This window comes from Pollicipes pollicipes, unplaced genomic scaffold, assembly GCF_011947565.3.
Source record: "Pollicipes pollicipes isolate AB1234 unplaced genomic scaffold, Ppol_2.1 Scaffold_3447;HRSCAF=4054_pilon_pilon_pilon, whole genome shotgun sequence".
Classification (NCBI taxonomy): domain Eukaryota; kingdom Metazoa; phylum Arthropoda; class Thecostraca; order Pollicipedomorpha; family Pollicipedidae; genus Pollicipes; species Pollicipes pollicipes.
The window spans coordinates 6285439-6300922 of record NW_023596297.1 but is presented as its reverse complement, the minus strand read 5'-3'; the positions used below and the strand labels follow the sequence as shown (position 1 = coordinate 6300922).

The 15484-nt window shown below is 48.4% G+C and overlaps 1 protein-coding gene across 1 annotated transcript in view; it reads right to left on the bottom strand.

Moving 5' to 3' along the window:
- The window catches only part of LOC119091545 (lipid droplet-associated hydrolase), a 12519-nt gene extending 4021 nt beyond the window's left edge, over positions 1–8498 (bottom strand). The window contains exons 1-5 of the mRNA XM_037214355.1: positions 8239–8498; positions 3767–3886; positions 1837–1977; positions 843–1107; positions 513–687 (exon numbers count right to left, since the gene is read on the bottom strand). Of these exons, the coding sequence (XP_037070250.1) occupies positions 513–687; positions 843–1107; positions 1837–1977; positions 3767–3875 (690 nt within the window). The 5' untranslated portion in view covers positions 3876–3886; positions 8239–8498. The remainder of the gene's footprint in view (positions 1–512; positions 688–842; positions 1108–1836; positions 1978–3766; positions 3887–8238) is intronic.
- Positions 8499–15484: the final 6986 nt, after the last annotated feature.

Sequence of the window (15484 nt, the reverse complement as noted above, 5' to 3'; positions counted from 1 at the left end):
CTTGGTCTGCACTAAGTCTGGACATCTTCGCGGGCGTGTAGCTCAGAAACTATAGAACTCTGGATCTCACGAAGGACATGGCTGTGAACTACACCGGATGATGTCAAGATGGCTATTTCAGTTCAAAACCCTACACAAATGTGGAACACTCCCTTTAAAAGCATGCCAATACTAACAAGCAATCTTACTTCATCATATCTCGTGCTCGCTTCGCATTTTCTGAGTGATGGATCGCAGCAGTCTCCGATTACCACGCACATGGATTACTCTAAAGCGAAACAAACCACGCACAATATCCTAAACACAACCTGATAAACACAACCTGGTAAACACAACTCGATAACGAGCATTGCAGTGCAAGGTGCACCTGGTAATAACCCTGCCTGTGCCGTTTAGCACTTATATTCCTACTGGCCGTATAATTTAGCCGATTCATCTCGCGTGCACTGCGAACATTCGGACCCAGTCGGCAACACGCCGGCTGCAGCTGAGGACGGCGTCGAGTGCAGTACAAAGGCGTGCGGGAAGTCGTGGGGACACGTGACCACGTCCAGCTCGGGCACGGCGCGGCGCATCCGCGCCACGTTCTCCGGCGGCACCCACGGGTCCGTCGGCGAGAACAGGAAGCGGGCCGTGGCGGCGGCCGCGCGCACCAGCTCGACGTCCAGGCGGTCCACGCCGCAGCAGCTCGTCGTGCCCCATGGCGACGACGCGCGACAGCGCGGCCGGCCGCAGCAGCGACAGCGTCACGTCGCGCGCGTCGGCCGGCGCGTCGGCCGGCAGCCCAAGCCACCAGCAGCGCGCGCTGCCAGCGGCGGGGCAGCAGCGTCACCAGGGCGGCCAGCAGCAGCAGCAGGCCGCGCAGGTACTGCGACAGAAGCCACAGCCGGCGCCCGGCCGGTGACTGCCGCATGCGCTGCACGGTGCCGAACAGGTGGAAGGAGGACGTGATGCGGCCGGCCGGCAGGCGGCGCTGCACCTCCAGCGTGATCTGGCTGCCGATCGAGTGGCCCACCAGGTGCAGCCGCGAGCCGGCTGGCACGTGCGTCCGGACGAACTGCAGTTTCTGCTCCGTCTGCCCCTCCAGGTCGTACAGCGAGGGGTTCCCTGCAAAACAGCGGCCACCCACGCCCGGTGAGGTGCTGCCGAGTCGGTCGTGAACCGGGCGCGCCGTTCATCACGAACTTGCGGCGGTGATCTGAGCGGGCTGTGGCCTCGCTCCACGCCGAGCCGGCCGGATCTCTGTCAGGCCCTCCGTGTCCTCGGCACCAGGGGCCCGGCCGTGGCCTCGCTCCACGCCGACCCGGCCGGATCTCTGTCAGGCCCTCCGTGTCCTCGGCACCAGGGGCCCGGCCGTGGCCTCGCTCCACGCCGACCCGGCCGGATCTCTGTCAGGCCCTCCGTGTCCTCGGCACCAGGGGCCCGGCCGTGGCCTCGCTCCACGCCGACCCGGCCGGATCTCTGTCAGGCCCTCCGTGTCCTCGGCACCAGGGGCCCGGCCGTGCGCCGGCGCAAGCCCGGGGGGGAGGGGATCGATGAAAATAAAACATCACGCCATCACGCTGTTCTTCGAACACCGTCCTTTCAACAGAGTAACTGCCCAGCACAGCTAAGAGAGTAATGCTGGGAGACGTGGCCGCTGCCTATCACGGTTGCCAAGGTAGTTACTGTTATCAGTCATGCCATCATCGCAGCAGGCTCCAGGCGCGCCTCGTGACGGGGAGCCTAGCTCCACTGTGCAGCGTCCGCAGTGCATGCACGGCACCGTGCTCCTCTCAGTGAGGCCGAGAGCCTCTGAGCGGTCAGAATGTCTCCCCCCGAGGCTTGTGTACTTACCATTCAGGTCTGGCAGGGTGTCCACACTGTCCGGCAGGCTGTGGCCGCCATGACTAATGCCCCACACGGGAATGTCTCCGCCCAGCTCTTGATACAGGGTTGCCATGAATTTGTCGTAGTATTCGATAAGCCCAGGATTTCCTGCGAATCGAAGACCGTTCCTCCTCATTTGGAGGAATATCTTTTAGTCCAGCAAAAAGCTACTACGATTCAAATGGGCGATTTACTGCAAAACTGCTCGTCTTCAACCAAGGGGTGAGGGGAAAACAGGAACAACACTGAATGAATAACCAGCGAGGCACTCCGTACGGCGTAGGACGAGCAAGTTCACAGCAGGCCGCAGTGTTATCGGCATGTAAAACAAGCCAAAGTTGAACCAAATGGTACCAGCCGCTCCTGGACCCAAAAACAAACAGGTTTTTCCAATGCATTGGGCCGTCTTTCATGAGAGGCCATTGCCATTGCTTTATATTGCGTTCGCAAAATGATACGCGCGCACGATGCTTGAAGATTGTTGGCTGAACGAATGAACATTTCAGTCTAAACAATGGATCGATCAGGGATATTTGCGCTTTTGGCGGCCATAACCAAAGCGACGAGAACAAAAAATGGTATGTGCCCAACGCCTGGCAATTTGGATATTCCGTCTGTACAGTTCGCATCGCCCAACTTCAGTCCGTTTAAGCCACAGCGGACAATGGTATTCGGCACCGTCGGTAAAACGGTGACATTCTCCGGTTCTCGATAGCTGACAGGCATTGCAATGGTTTGATCAATACTGAGCCTTCTTGGTTGGCTCACGACACCGCAAGCTCAGTTCAATGAAGCGCTGTCCTGGCCAAATGGCACAGGTTTTGTTTTTGTTTTTGTGCTTTTTTAAAGTTATGACCAAATTTTACACATCACGGCTGAGCCAAATAAGATGCTAAATTTGGGTAGTATGGGAAGGCTGAAAGAAAATCAGAAATGGTCAAGACTCGCGTGCAGATGCCTTGCGGCTACTTCAGCAAGCTTTAAAAATCCATATCACTTTCTGCTGAATCCGTATCACTTCCCGCATGGCGGTACCGTCACTGGTAGCGTTGTAAACTTATAGCCCGTCGACAGTGTGACGGACTACGTGGGCCCGGCCCGGGGCGCTAAAACTACGTAGACAATTTACGGTTAGTTAATGTTATACGGACTGCCCCCCCTCCCCCCCCCCCCCCCCCCGACAGAAATCAGCTACGACCCAGGACCCACTACGGAAGCACCAGATTCATTGAAAGAATCACTCCCGCGTCACACTGCTTTCGTTATGGCATCATTTTTCTCCACAGCGTGGCGATGAAGACGCAGAGAAAGAAGCAAAGATCACATATGCCCGCAATTTGGGGTTAAAAGGCTGCTTTTATAAGTTTCTGCTCGCAAAAACAGTACGATGAAACGACACTTTTGGTGGAGCAATCGTTTCACGACGCTCAGTCCGCCGCCTGGCCGGTAGCGACAGGAAGGCTTCAAACAAGCAGCTGCTATCTAAGCGTTCAGCAGTGGAAATAGCGATGAGCTACTTTCAGGAGCAGGGTAGTTAAAATACATTACATCAGAAGGGTACCACCTGAGTACTCTGAAACTCTCACAATTGAGTACGAAGCCGACATGTCGAGGCCTTAGGCATAATCCCTATAACCGGCTGGAGACTGGTCGTATCCCACAGTTCCCCGACGCTGTCTGTCCGTGGACAGACTGAAGCTGGTTTAACAAGGCTTTGACCGTTCGTAATGGCCTTCGTGCACTACTACTGAGCGCGGCATTTAGCGCAGCTGAACAGGAAGCAGAAGAGCTGGAATACGACACCTATCCAAGCCAACGTATGCGGGGGCGGAGTATTTGCGTTAGTTGCAGAGACGCGTTGTTCTTGGAAGAACATCTTTCCGCGTCAACAGCTTACCCGGAATGACCAGGACCACTTCTGACGCTGTGCAGTCCGTGATCCATTGCCCGTATGTTATGACGAGATTTGGTACGCCACTTATGTATACAAAGTCACTTTTCCGCATCCTCGCTTCTCCTGAAAAAGCACAGTTTATTTAGTCACATGACTGGGCGGCCTCACGGTTAAAATACTTTGACCCCATGTATTCGGGGTCACATCGCGGCTGAACCACCTCACACACAACGGCGAACTGCCGCACGCAACGCCGACAGGGAGACCCACTCTACGCGCCCCAGCAGCACCTCTTATACTCCTTTCGAGCCCACCCGCAACACGATCGGCGTGCGACTCGCCGGCACCACCGCGTCCCATCCCACCGCGTCCACGGGCTAACGCATCGCCCCTGAGCCGTGACCGTTTCCCTACGTTAACACTGTCCTGGGGCGTGATATATTGCCACATATGGTCCACCGCTACACCCCACTAGGCGTTTGGGCTTATAGACGCCACGCAGTTGAACCACTTCAGAACAGAGGCCTGCGGCGCAAGGATGCACTGGCCAAGGAGTAATGGCGGGTCCGGATGAGGCAAACGAGGACCACACAAACGTGAGGAAGCAAGAAAGCAAATTATCACCTCTCCATTCATAGATACCGAGGCAGACCTGAAGTTAGACATCGTAGCCAGTGCAGTGGCCATAATTTAAGTACAAGGTCACAGCGGGATCTTACCCATCTAAACCCCACCATTTTGTCCCACTGCTCCCTCGGGATTTCGCTTCTCCCTGGTCTCCCTTTAAGTTCAACGTGCTGCTCCATACCTATCGGAGTAAACAAATGTTACATGAATAGTTTTGCATAGACGGTACTATTTTGAAAGCACAAGCCAAGCGGAGTTTGTTCGTGTTCAATGATCCTGCCGCCATGTCACCAATACAGCACTTAGGATAATTTTCCCTACGACTTTCTTCATAGACAAAAAGTCGTACATGTCGCAGCGATCCGACACGCCTGCACCCCGGCACTACAGCACGCCCCTACGCCAGAACTCAAGTACGTCCGTACACCGGCACTCTGGCACGTCCGTACACCGGTACCCCGGCACATCCGTACCCTAGCACTCCGGCACGTCCGCACAGGTCAGCCGGGCCCGCTTTTGGCCAGCTGCCAACAGGTCAGCCTCCCAAAACTCCGACGCGGCCGCATGGGCATTGCTGGTCGCGCTTGGAGAGTCGCCAGCAGACCTTTCTCGACAGCCCGGCTACGTGGCGGCCTCGCCGCGGCGATCGTGCCCGGCACCAATGTCTTGCACCGCGAGCATCAGTCCACTCCGCCACGGGCCCGCACGCTAATAGCGTATAACATTGCTCGCGTTGCGCCATGTCGATGCTCCCAGACTAAAATCGCTGCGTGGAATGAACACGTTGAAGCAGTCTGACTCGGGAACGGGCTAGGGACTCCAGGGGCCTTCGCGGATCCCGACAATGCTCTGTGTATCACCTCAGCTTTGGCTCATCTTATCCAGGCAGACCCCAGCTCATCGCACACCCCTTAGGGTTGAACCGACCGGGTACGTCCGCTCGGCAACGGCAATCATTTCCTGTGTGCTGCGCGGTGTAGTGCTGTCATCTCTTGTCTGTGATGCGAATTAGTAGACGGTATCTGGGACGCAGACAAGTCACCGGAACTTTATATTCACCGACATCAAAAAGACGATCTACCCGTTCCTAGCTATTACTATCCGACCGTTCTTCCATCTCCTCCCACACGGCACTTTTTCCGTGCGTTGTAGCCAAAAGCTATCAACGTGCGATGAACGAACTCACACAGAGCAAAGCTAAACAAATGTGAAGCTTTCCTGGCCTTAAAACGGCTGCTATGTCTGCGCGGGCGTACTTTTCTAATAGATTGGGGGGGGGGGGGGGGGGGGAGGACTCATGCCTTCGCCAACTTTGACGGGCAAGAGGGCCAAATCAGGGGAGAGACCAGTTTTAGTGTGTTATGAATGCCAGTTAAGCCATTGTTCACTGCTCAACCCCCAACTTATTTGCGAATTTACACAAACACATCCATCATCTTTTGTGAACACCTTTCACAAAAAATCACGGTAGCTTTCGGCCTAGCACACCATCTTTTCATAATTTCACTTCAGACTGGCGAACTTTCCGGCAGATGATGCATGGAGATAAAAAAAAAATAATGGGACGCCTCAGTAATTGATAGCAATGAACGACACAATAACCCAATATTTTTTCCAGATAGTGACATAAACAAGCACAAAGATACGGGCAATGCAAGGTCAAAACTAAACAGATGAGTAACAGACTTCGACAAGGTTCAAATACTCGTGGAAGGCTACTTTTGTTTTTCAGAGAAGCCAAGACTTTCGAAAATGAGCGGCATTTTACTTAGCGCACGGCGAAGGCGGTGTTGCAGAGCTGTGACAACGAATGCGTCTGCCGGGTACACGCATCTGTTGGGTACACGGTAATGCGTCTGCTGGGTATACGCACACGACCACGTTCCCCGGCATCCTTGCGCGGCATCCTCACGTTAAGCTCACGGATGATTTTTCGGATCCGGATCTTCAACTGTTTGTCCGTTCTCGCTCGGCAGCATTCCACATACGGTGCCTGATTGATCGGACCCCACATGTCCTCTTTAAGTCAGAGCTGGAAGTGCAAGGTGTGTGCATCACCTTAAAAAACAGACTCTGTGCACGTCTCTTCAAGAGCTTGTACAGGCTTCCGCCTGTTAGCGTGCTGGTGAGATCTGTCCAGAAGATGAACTGGTCCTGATCATAAGGGTGCTCAGAAAAGTTAAAAAAAAACCATGCATGGACTTCAACAGTATGTTGGCCCATCCAAATTCTCCCCATTGGGCACAATTACTGACAGGGTCTTTTTATTGATGTGTCACTGTATCTTTACCAATGCCAATTTGCTGAAACATTATTTAGCTATATGCTAATTTGTTGAAGTGCTATAGGTCACAGTCAGGAACACTTCAGGGGCAGTGGATGTAGAGGCTTACACATATCACAGGTCACTGTCATCTCAATCTGCATTGTCATGCACAGTGACTGACCAGATCTGATCCAAAATTTCTCGACCCAGGGCTCATGTGACTGGTTATTTTAGTGGGGGTGTGGTGGGGATGGTTCCTTGTTTCAGCATGCCTTTTTGGCATGCATTGCCTTTTTAGCATGCCTTTTTAGCATTGCCTTTTCAGCATAACTTTTTAGCATTTCAGCATGCCTTTATATCCTCCCTTGCCCTCAGTTCTAACTTCCCTTGCTTTACCTCCCTTTTGGTCCACTGTTCTTTCTTGCCGGGCTATGACATCAAAAATCAATGTGTGATATTATAAAGACACTCAGAGACTTCTGGAGACTTCATGGAGTCATCTCGCTGCACCAAGCAGGTGTGCTCAGGAATGTATCATGACTTTCACATCTTCCACTCTACAGGCCTGCTGTATCTTTGCTGTGCAGACTCCTTTTTCTTTTTACAAGCTTGGTTTTTGCTGATGCTTGGCTCTCACAAGTCAGCAGCTACAATCAGGTGTGCACATATTTATATTGCCTATTTACATTTTTCAACTTTTTTATTTATTAGTCAATGCAACTATATGCACACAACTGTGTACCATGGTAATGTTTCTGGAGTCAATTCCTATTTTATCAAAGATGTCACTCACCACTTGTCTTATACAAACTTGCTTGCATCACCAATGTTTGCAAGCCTCCAAAAGATAAATATATGAGAATACAGGTAAGTCAGAAAGACCTATTGGTTAAGTTGCTAATGTCTGGCATTTGTGAGCAAGATTTTCTGGTATAATGGTGATCAATAGGCTCCCAATCCATATTGTGCAACATGCTGTGAATCAATCAAACAATAATGTGCTGAGGGATATTTGTTGGAAAAAGGAATTGTGGTTGCTACAGCAGTCTTTTCCAATTAGAAGCATAATAATAGCTTTAAGTGAGCTTACTTCTTCATATCTGATGCTTGCTTCAATATCATCATACCCTGTTGATGTCACTAATGATTTCACCCACAATTTTTTCACTTACCTATGTAAACTTTGAATTGCTGTAAACTGGAATTAGGTATCCATCCTAAATGGGCATCCTAAAATGTTGGGTCATTAATGCCTGGGTGACCCTTAACTAGCATCACAAAAATCTGCATCTCTTTGCTGGGGTGCAGCTCAGAAACTAGACGACCTTAGGCCTTACAAAGGGCAAGGCTGTGACCTGCATCAAATGATCTTCAATAAGCTCATTTCAATTCAAAACACCATACAAATGTGGGATGCTCCCTTTAACAGCTGTCACCATGTTGCCCCCCCCCCCCAGGCATTTATAACATCATGAAAACATAACATTCAGGACACCGGCAAGTGGCAGCCACCGATTGCTTGTGCTCTAACACGGTAACTCCCTGGCGGCGTACAAGTTGATGCGGAGCAAAATATACTAACCCGGAATATGCAGAAATTTTCCTGAGGTTGAAAAAGACCGTCGCTTTAACTGTCACAAGCAACTCCTCAATTGGTATGGAATCTTAACGTGCCATCCCAGACAGGCTAAATATTTGAATGTTGTTGTTGGTTTAGGGCGCATAGCCTCCTGGGCTCAGGCGTCCATCGTTGAAGTGTTGTCTTACAAGTTTGGTAGCACAGGTGGTAACTAAGCGCGACAGAGGATAGAAGGAATGTGTCGCACTGGTCAGGAATTTTCGTGCAGGACAGTGGTGTAGCAAGGAGGTGCAGTAAACGGTGTTAGTTTCTAGAAAACTCGATGTTAAATGTTCAGATACATAAACTGATTAGTGAACTAAAACAAGAGAACAAAAAGTCCGGTTTTTTTGCCAGGCTCTTTTTTATCATTTTCTTTTAACCGCAGTTTCCCCACATGATAGACGTTGCATGTTAGTCATCAGTCAGTCGGCAGTCACAACATTGCCGTTTAACAAAGCATTTACCAGATGGAAATTTCACATATCTGCCATGCCATGTACTCTAACGCATGCACGCACATTCATCTGTCTTCACCATGCTCGTTCAAACCTCATTCATGGAATCTCCTCTGCTTACGCACACGCCCACGTATCACACATATACACATATTTGCTACACATAATTCCTATACCACTTCCTTGCTTCTCACGTTTCTCAAGCATCCAGTCAGACATCGTACACAGATATGCGCGCAAGCTTAAATTATACATAGAATAAACAACTCATTTCAAACAATTACAATATAGTATAAACAACATGGCAGCAATCAATGACAGCAAAGCAAAAATTGCACATGTCCCGCACGCAAAGGCAGCACTTCACAATTGTTTCAGTAGGTCGCAGTGTCGCAAATATTTCATCACTCCATCAATGATGTCCGGGAATTGATTTCCTACCAGCGACCTCACACGAAATTGTGCTCCGGACCGTTGACATAGTGTTACCAATGATCGTCTTTCGTTAAAATATACGGGACATTCAAGAAGAATGTGATACACTGTTAATGGACACTGACATCGTTCACATTCAGGTTGGAGGTTTCTATCTATCATGTATGAGTGGGTATAACGAGTATGCCCAAGTCTCAGCCGGCACAGCACTATCTCTTCGCGTCGGACTGCTCGCTTACAGGAGACCCAGTCTCCTACCTCTTCTTTGATGCGTTTTAAATTAGTCCTAGGGTTGTAATCTGTCCAATATTTGTTGAATAATTCACGAATACTTCGACGCACTTAAGGAAAATAATCTTTAGGACCCATTTGAAAATTACACACGTCATTCAATCTTACAGCCATCTTTGCTTGTTCATCCACTGTCTCGTTTGCACGTTTATTACTATGGCTTGGGATCCAGAGGACAATGATTATGCTGCCCATTTCAATAAGCTGATTGACCGTCTCTAGTAAATGGATCACGATCGGGTTTTCAGATGTCGGATTTCCCAGGGCTGTTATAATGGGCAAGGAGTCTGTGCATATAACACATTTGAGGATGCGATTTGTATGTGTATAATTCAGAGCCTGTAATACTGCGAATCCTTCAGCTATATATATCGAACAAAGTCCAGGAAGTTTAAATTTTTGACGCCTTTCACCGTGGACAAAAGCACATCCAACTCCGTCTGCACTTTTTGCTCCATCGGTAAATATGAACTCGTATTCTGTATACCTGCTTCTCAAATCATTAAACTCACATTGAATTTGCACTTCATCTAGCGTTCTCTTGCTCCTGTTAGTCAACTTTATCAACGTACATTTACGTAATCTCCATGGCGGAACGACGCTGCGTTTTAAGGTCACCTCTTCTGGGAAATCGAATCCTGTTTCATGGCACATATCAAGTATTCTCTCATATAGCGGGAAACCAGAAATCCTTTTCATATATCCAGTCTCTACCTCATGTAACGCAGCCTCATTGGCCATAAGTTTTCTGCATGGATGATCCTCTCGACTTAGTATCTTCAGGGAATAACGGAGAGACAAGTCGCATCTCCTCAGTCTCAAGGGAAGTATGTCTGCTTCAACCATCAGTGGTAAAATGGGCAAAGTTCTAAAGGCTCCAGTAGCAATTCTAATGCATTCATTTTGAATAACATCAATCATTTCCACTGCCTTGTTACGGGGACCATCAAAAACTTGGCATGCGTACTCTAATATCGGCCTCATCATGGCTTTGTATATTCTCAATAGTGTAGAACGATCTGCGCCACAGCCTTTTCCAGACAACCATTTTAATATTGATATCCTTTTGACAGCTTTTGTTTTAATGTACTGCGTCATCGTGTTTAGGTTCAGCCTAGAGTCCAACATCACTCCCAAAAACTTGACGGTGTCGGTGTAAGTTAACGGTTGGTTATATATATGTAAGTTAGGTATGTTCGTCATCTCTCTTGCCTTCATATGCCTTCGAAATACAATTGCGTTGCATTTGTGAGGTGAGAAAAGGAAACCCCACCGATCAGCCCATGCACTCACATGGTTCAACGCCCCCTGCATTTTATTAACTAGATGAAAAATTCTCCTTCCCTGCACCCATAGAAAGCAATCGTCAGCGTACAGCGCTCGGGGCACTTCACTCGGGACATTTCCACACACGTCATCAATCATGATGTTAAACAATATCGGGGAAATAACTCCTCCTTGGGCTAAGCCGTTTTCCTGTTCGAACGTATCCGATAATGTTCCATTGCGCACCTGGAAGGTTCTGTTATCAAGGTACGATCTAATGAAATACATAAGGCGTCCTCTAAAACCCATATTAAACATTTTTGTGAGCAAAGCAGCTTTAGACGTGAGATTATATGCATTTTTAAGGTCCCAAAAAACAACCAAGGTATATTTGTTGTAGAAAAAACCTTTTCTAATCTCGGACTCCAGCCTGACTACATGGTCTGTGGTACTTCTTCCATTCCTAAATGCACACTGATATTTAGACAACATATTGTTCCGCTCAAGAAACCAGGATAACCGTCTGGCGACCATTCGTTCCATTATCTTGCTAAAACATGAAGTTAGCTGAATTGGTCTATATGACTCAGGGGTTTCCCTAGGTTTGCCTGGTTTCAAAATAGGGACAATAATCGAGTGTCTCCATTCATGAGGGATATCACCTCCACACCATATGCAGTTCATCATTTCCAAAATTGAATGCAATTGTTCATCACGTAGGTGTCTAAAAAACGCGTAATGTATCTCATCCGGTCCAATGGGTGTATTGCCGCATTTAGCAATAGACATTTGTAGCTCAGTCATCGTGAACACATCGTTATAAACCTCCTCATTGTCAGAAATAAATGACGGCATTTGATCCATCATCTGCCATTCCAGCTCTCTAAAAGTGGCTCGGTAGTTCCGAGAGGACGACATGTCAGAAAACAGCCGTCCGAAGATATTTCCAACTTCAGTTGGGTCGTCAATTATGTTACCAGCCACCTTCAGAACAGGTAAGGGTCTCGCAAATCGCTCCTTTCTGGTAAATTTCCTAATGATGTCCCATAAGTGTTGTATCGGCGTATTCACATTGAACATATGCAATAGTTTTTCCCACGAACCTTTCTTTGCCGTACGAATTATCCTTCTGGCTTTCGCCTTCGCCTCCTTATAAGCCAATAAATGCAGATGTGTGTGCGAACGTCGGAATCGATTGAGCGCCCGTTTCCTTGCTCGAATTGCCTCCTTGCACTTGTCAGTCCACCAGGGGCAGCTATATTTGGTGTTTCTGATTTTCCGAGGAATACTTTCTTTTGCTGCTCCCAGCAAAACCTTCGTAATGTTTTGGTAGTTTTGCATACCGTCCCTTTCATTGAATCGCAAACAACATCTGTCAGTAAGTTCAGACCAGTTCGCCTTGTTAATATTCCAACCAGTAAATTCGTCACGTCGTGGTGGAATATCTCCATACCTATCATATGTAATATAAACTGGGAGATGATCACTGGAGTGTAAGTCAGTGTCCGTTTGCCAATGCATGAATTGTCCCACACTGCTTGACGTCACAGTCAGGTCGATATGTGACCATAATCCTGTGTACTCGTCCATTCTGGTTGGGGAACCATCGTTCATCACTTTTAAGGTATGTCGCCGTATTATCATTTCCCACACCTTTCCACGAGAATCGCACCGGTCTGCACCCCATAAGAAATGCCCGACTACCGGCGTCCGTGTTTATGATATACGGCTGCGGTAGCTCTGTAACCAAGTCGTTCAGTTCAAGGTACGTCAAATTCTCGTTTGGTGGTAAGTATAAAGAACAAACACAAATACGAGAATGCCCCATTGTCACCGAACATGCCACCGCCTGAAAATTAGTATTTAGTGTGACCTGAAAATGAGGTAAGTCGTTGCTGACGTAGATTGATGCTCCGCCTCGTCTGATATGTGCGTCAGAATAAGCGTTATAAAGAGAATATCCGTGAATTCTGAAATCATATTGGTCAGTAGGGAGGAAGTGTGTCTCTTGGAGACATACGGCACTATGTGGTCTTGCCAGCAACAGTGGTTTTATCTCCGCCCACTTTGAAATCACACCTCTACAGTTCCACTGTATAATGCTGAAAGTCATTTTATTGTTGCCTTAGACTGCAGACTCCGTCCAGTCAAGCACACACGCCGACAACAGTTCGACATTTATTGAACTTTTAAACTTGAACATCAGGAAATCACGCGAGTAGCCTGCACCGCGTACCATATCCCCACACACAAACATACAACCAATGCGCAGCCCGAACGCCGAAATCCAACAAAGGACCGCCACCAAAAACATGAAAAAATCAAATAAATAAATTAATAAATATGCCAAACATCGGTATGTTCTACTTGTCCTGTAACTGCGAACAAAACATCTCAGTACACACACATTTCCCTTTCCCTTATTCCCCTCCCCAGCCAGCCCCAACCCCGCGGTCGGGACCCGGCGCGCTCCGGCCGGTCGAGTGGAAATAGCGCCTGTACCGTTGCCCCCGGCAAGGATCACCCCGCACCCTCCGAAGGGTGACCTCCACGAGACAAACAACCTCAGCTCGTCCACCCCCTGACCCGAATTAGGTATCGCACCTGGATGTTTAACCTTACCTCCGAGAACCAAGTTGGCTGGGACTAGCCTAACCGGGCGACCTCTGCTCAAACCGAAAACGCAGCTGCCTCCGGAAAACACCATGAACTCGTTATTTAAGTCTCCCTCGACTTTGCAAACCATTTCGCATAACAATCCCGGCATCAAGGGTCCTAAAATAACTATGAAAACAAACACCACCGACCTCTGCATGCCCTCCGCACGAGAACAATTACGTGGAGAACGTCTGAGTTTGCTGGCCTATTCTTTCAAATATTCAACATACCTGTCAACCAATCACCAATAAACTATTCAGCTATTAACAAAGAAGAAAGAAACGTGGTTCACTCCATTTCAATACTAGTTAGTCATCCTTCCATGACCTCCTTTGGCTGGAGTTTCTCTTCGGCCTCTCCGTAGATCTCCCTGCTCGGCTAATCATTGGTGATGGGGTAGTGTCATTAGGTACCTCAGATATGTTACATTGTTGTTTGTCCTTTTTCTTTGCCCTACATGCTCTCTGCCAACCCTCCATCTCCTCATTATGCTCCAGAGTCATATAATTCATCTCCCTGTCCACTCTTTCACTTTCTACATCATCTCTCTGCGTCACTTGAACCTCTCCATCATTCCCCCTCTCATAGGTTTCCTGCTCATCTTTTTGAGTGTCCTTCTGTCCCTCCGCTACAACATCCACCTCAACTTCCTCATCCTGTCTATCTACAGGTCTGGTACTGTCATCCCTCCCCTGGTATTCCCCTGGGCACCTTGTTTCATCAGCAGTTGCTGAAGCAGAGCAATCATCTCACCCACCTTTTCTTCCAGTTTTCCTACTTTTTCCCTGAGGTCACCATGCTGCTTGTTAGTGGGAGCCACACTTGGGTGCCGGACAGTTGCAGCATATGACTTCAGGACAGGGGGGTCATGCTCTTTCTCGTATTGCCTTCTAGTCTGAGGGTACGAGAGTTCTTGTTCAGTTTTAATCCTACATATCTCCTTTCTTTTTTCCATATTTCACACCCCTGGCCACACATGAGTGTCCTGACTGTTTGCAGTTCACACACCAGCGCTCACATTCCCCTTCATGCTTTCCTTTCCCACAGCGAAGGCATAGAGGATCACCAGGGCATCTTGTTTCAGTGTGGCCAAATCTGCCACAACCAAAACATATCAGTGGGTTGGGGGTATATTGGTGGACATGGTACGTGATGTAATCCAGCTCCATTTTGGCTGGGCATGTGGACCTGTCAAATGTCAAAAGTATGGTTGGGGTATTCTCCATCTTTCCATCCACCCTCTTGGTGAATCTCCGAGCACCCACTACCCCAAATTCACCCAGCCATCCCACAATCTCAGTCTCGGACAAATCTACAAGGTCATATGCGATGATGGTTCCCCTGGATGTGTTCATTCTTTGTTCACGAACAACCTCACACTCCTCATTCCCAAACTTTTGTTTTTCATGAACTTTTCAGTCTGTCCATGATTTTTGTTTTTTATCAGAAGGCTGCCTGCAGCCAGAAGATTCGCCTTTTCGGTATTCTTCATGTACTTCACCTTTTTTAGAAGGAGAAAAATTTCCACCGCGAGCGTTTTACGCGCAGTGCGGCACGGACTCAACCAGCTCGAGTTAGCAGGATTGCCCAACTTTGAAATCATACAATCCAAACGACATCTTTAGCGCCAAAAATAATGGGCGGGCAATTAACATTATTCACTACGTCGTTTCGACCACTGCTACTCACAATGTTCGCATGATTGCCTATCATCTTCAAGAAATCACTATCTGATAATAGAATAATTTCGGCCACAAACAGGTCATATGATTTTTAACACGCAGAGCCGACGATTTATGGCATGTACTAAAAGGGCAACATAAGCACCAAATTACGTACATTCGAGCAATCAAGAGAAGTATCTCAGTTCTTCACATTCGTGTCTCGAATTGATATTTCCAAACAGGCAGCACAGAGAAAAACCCAACAATGTCGGCGGAACTGAAGCATTTCCAGCAGTCTTAAAAAACGGACCAAGCCACGGGAACCAAACACCGAAGCCAAGCCAACGTTTTCGGTACGGTACATTGACGTCTATTAGCGCAGTGCATCCCATACACGAGTCCGGATAATGTGATTCACACTTATTAGGACCAAACACA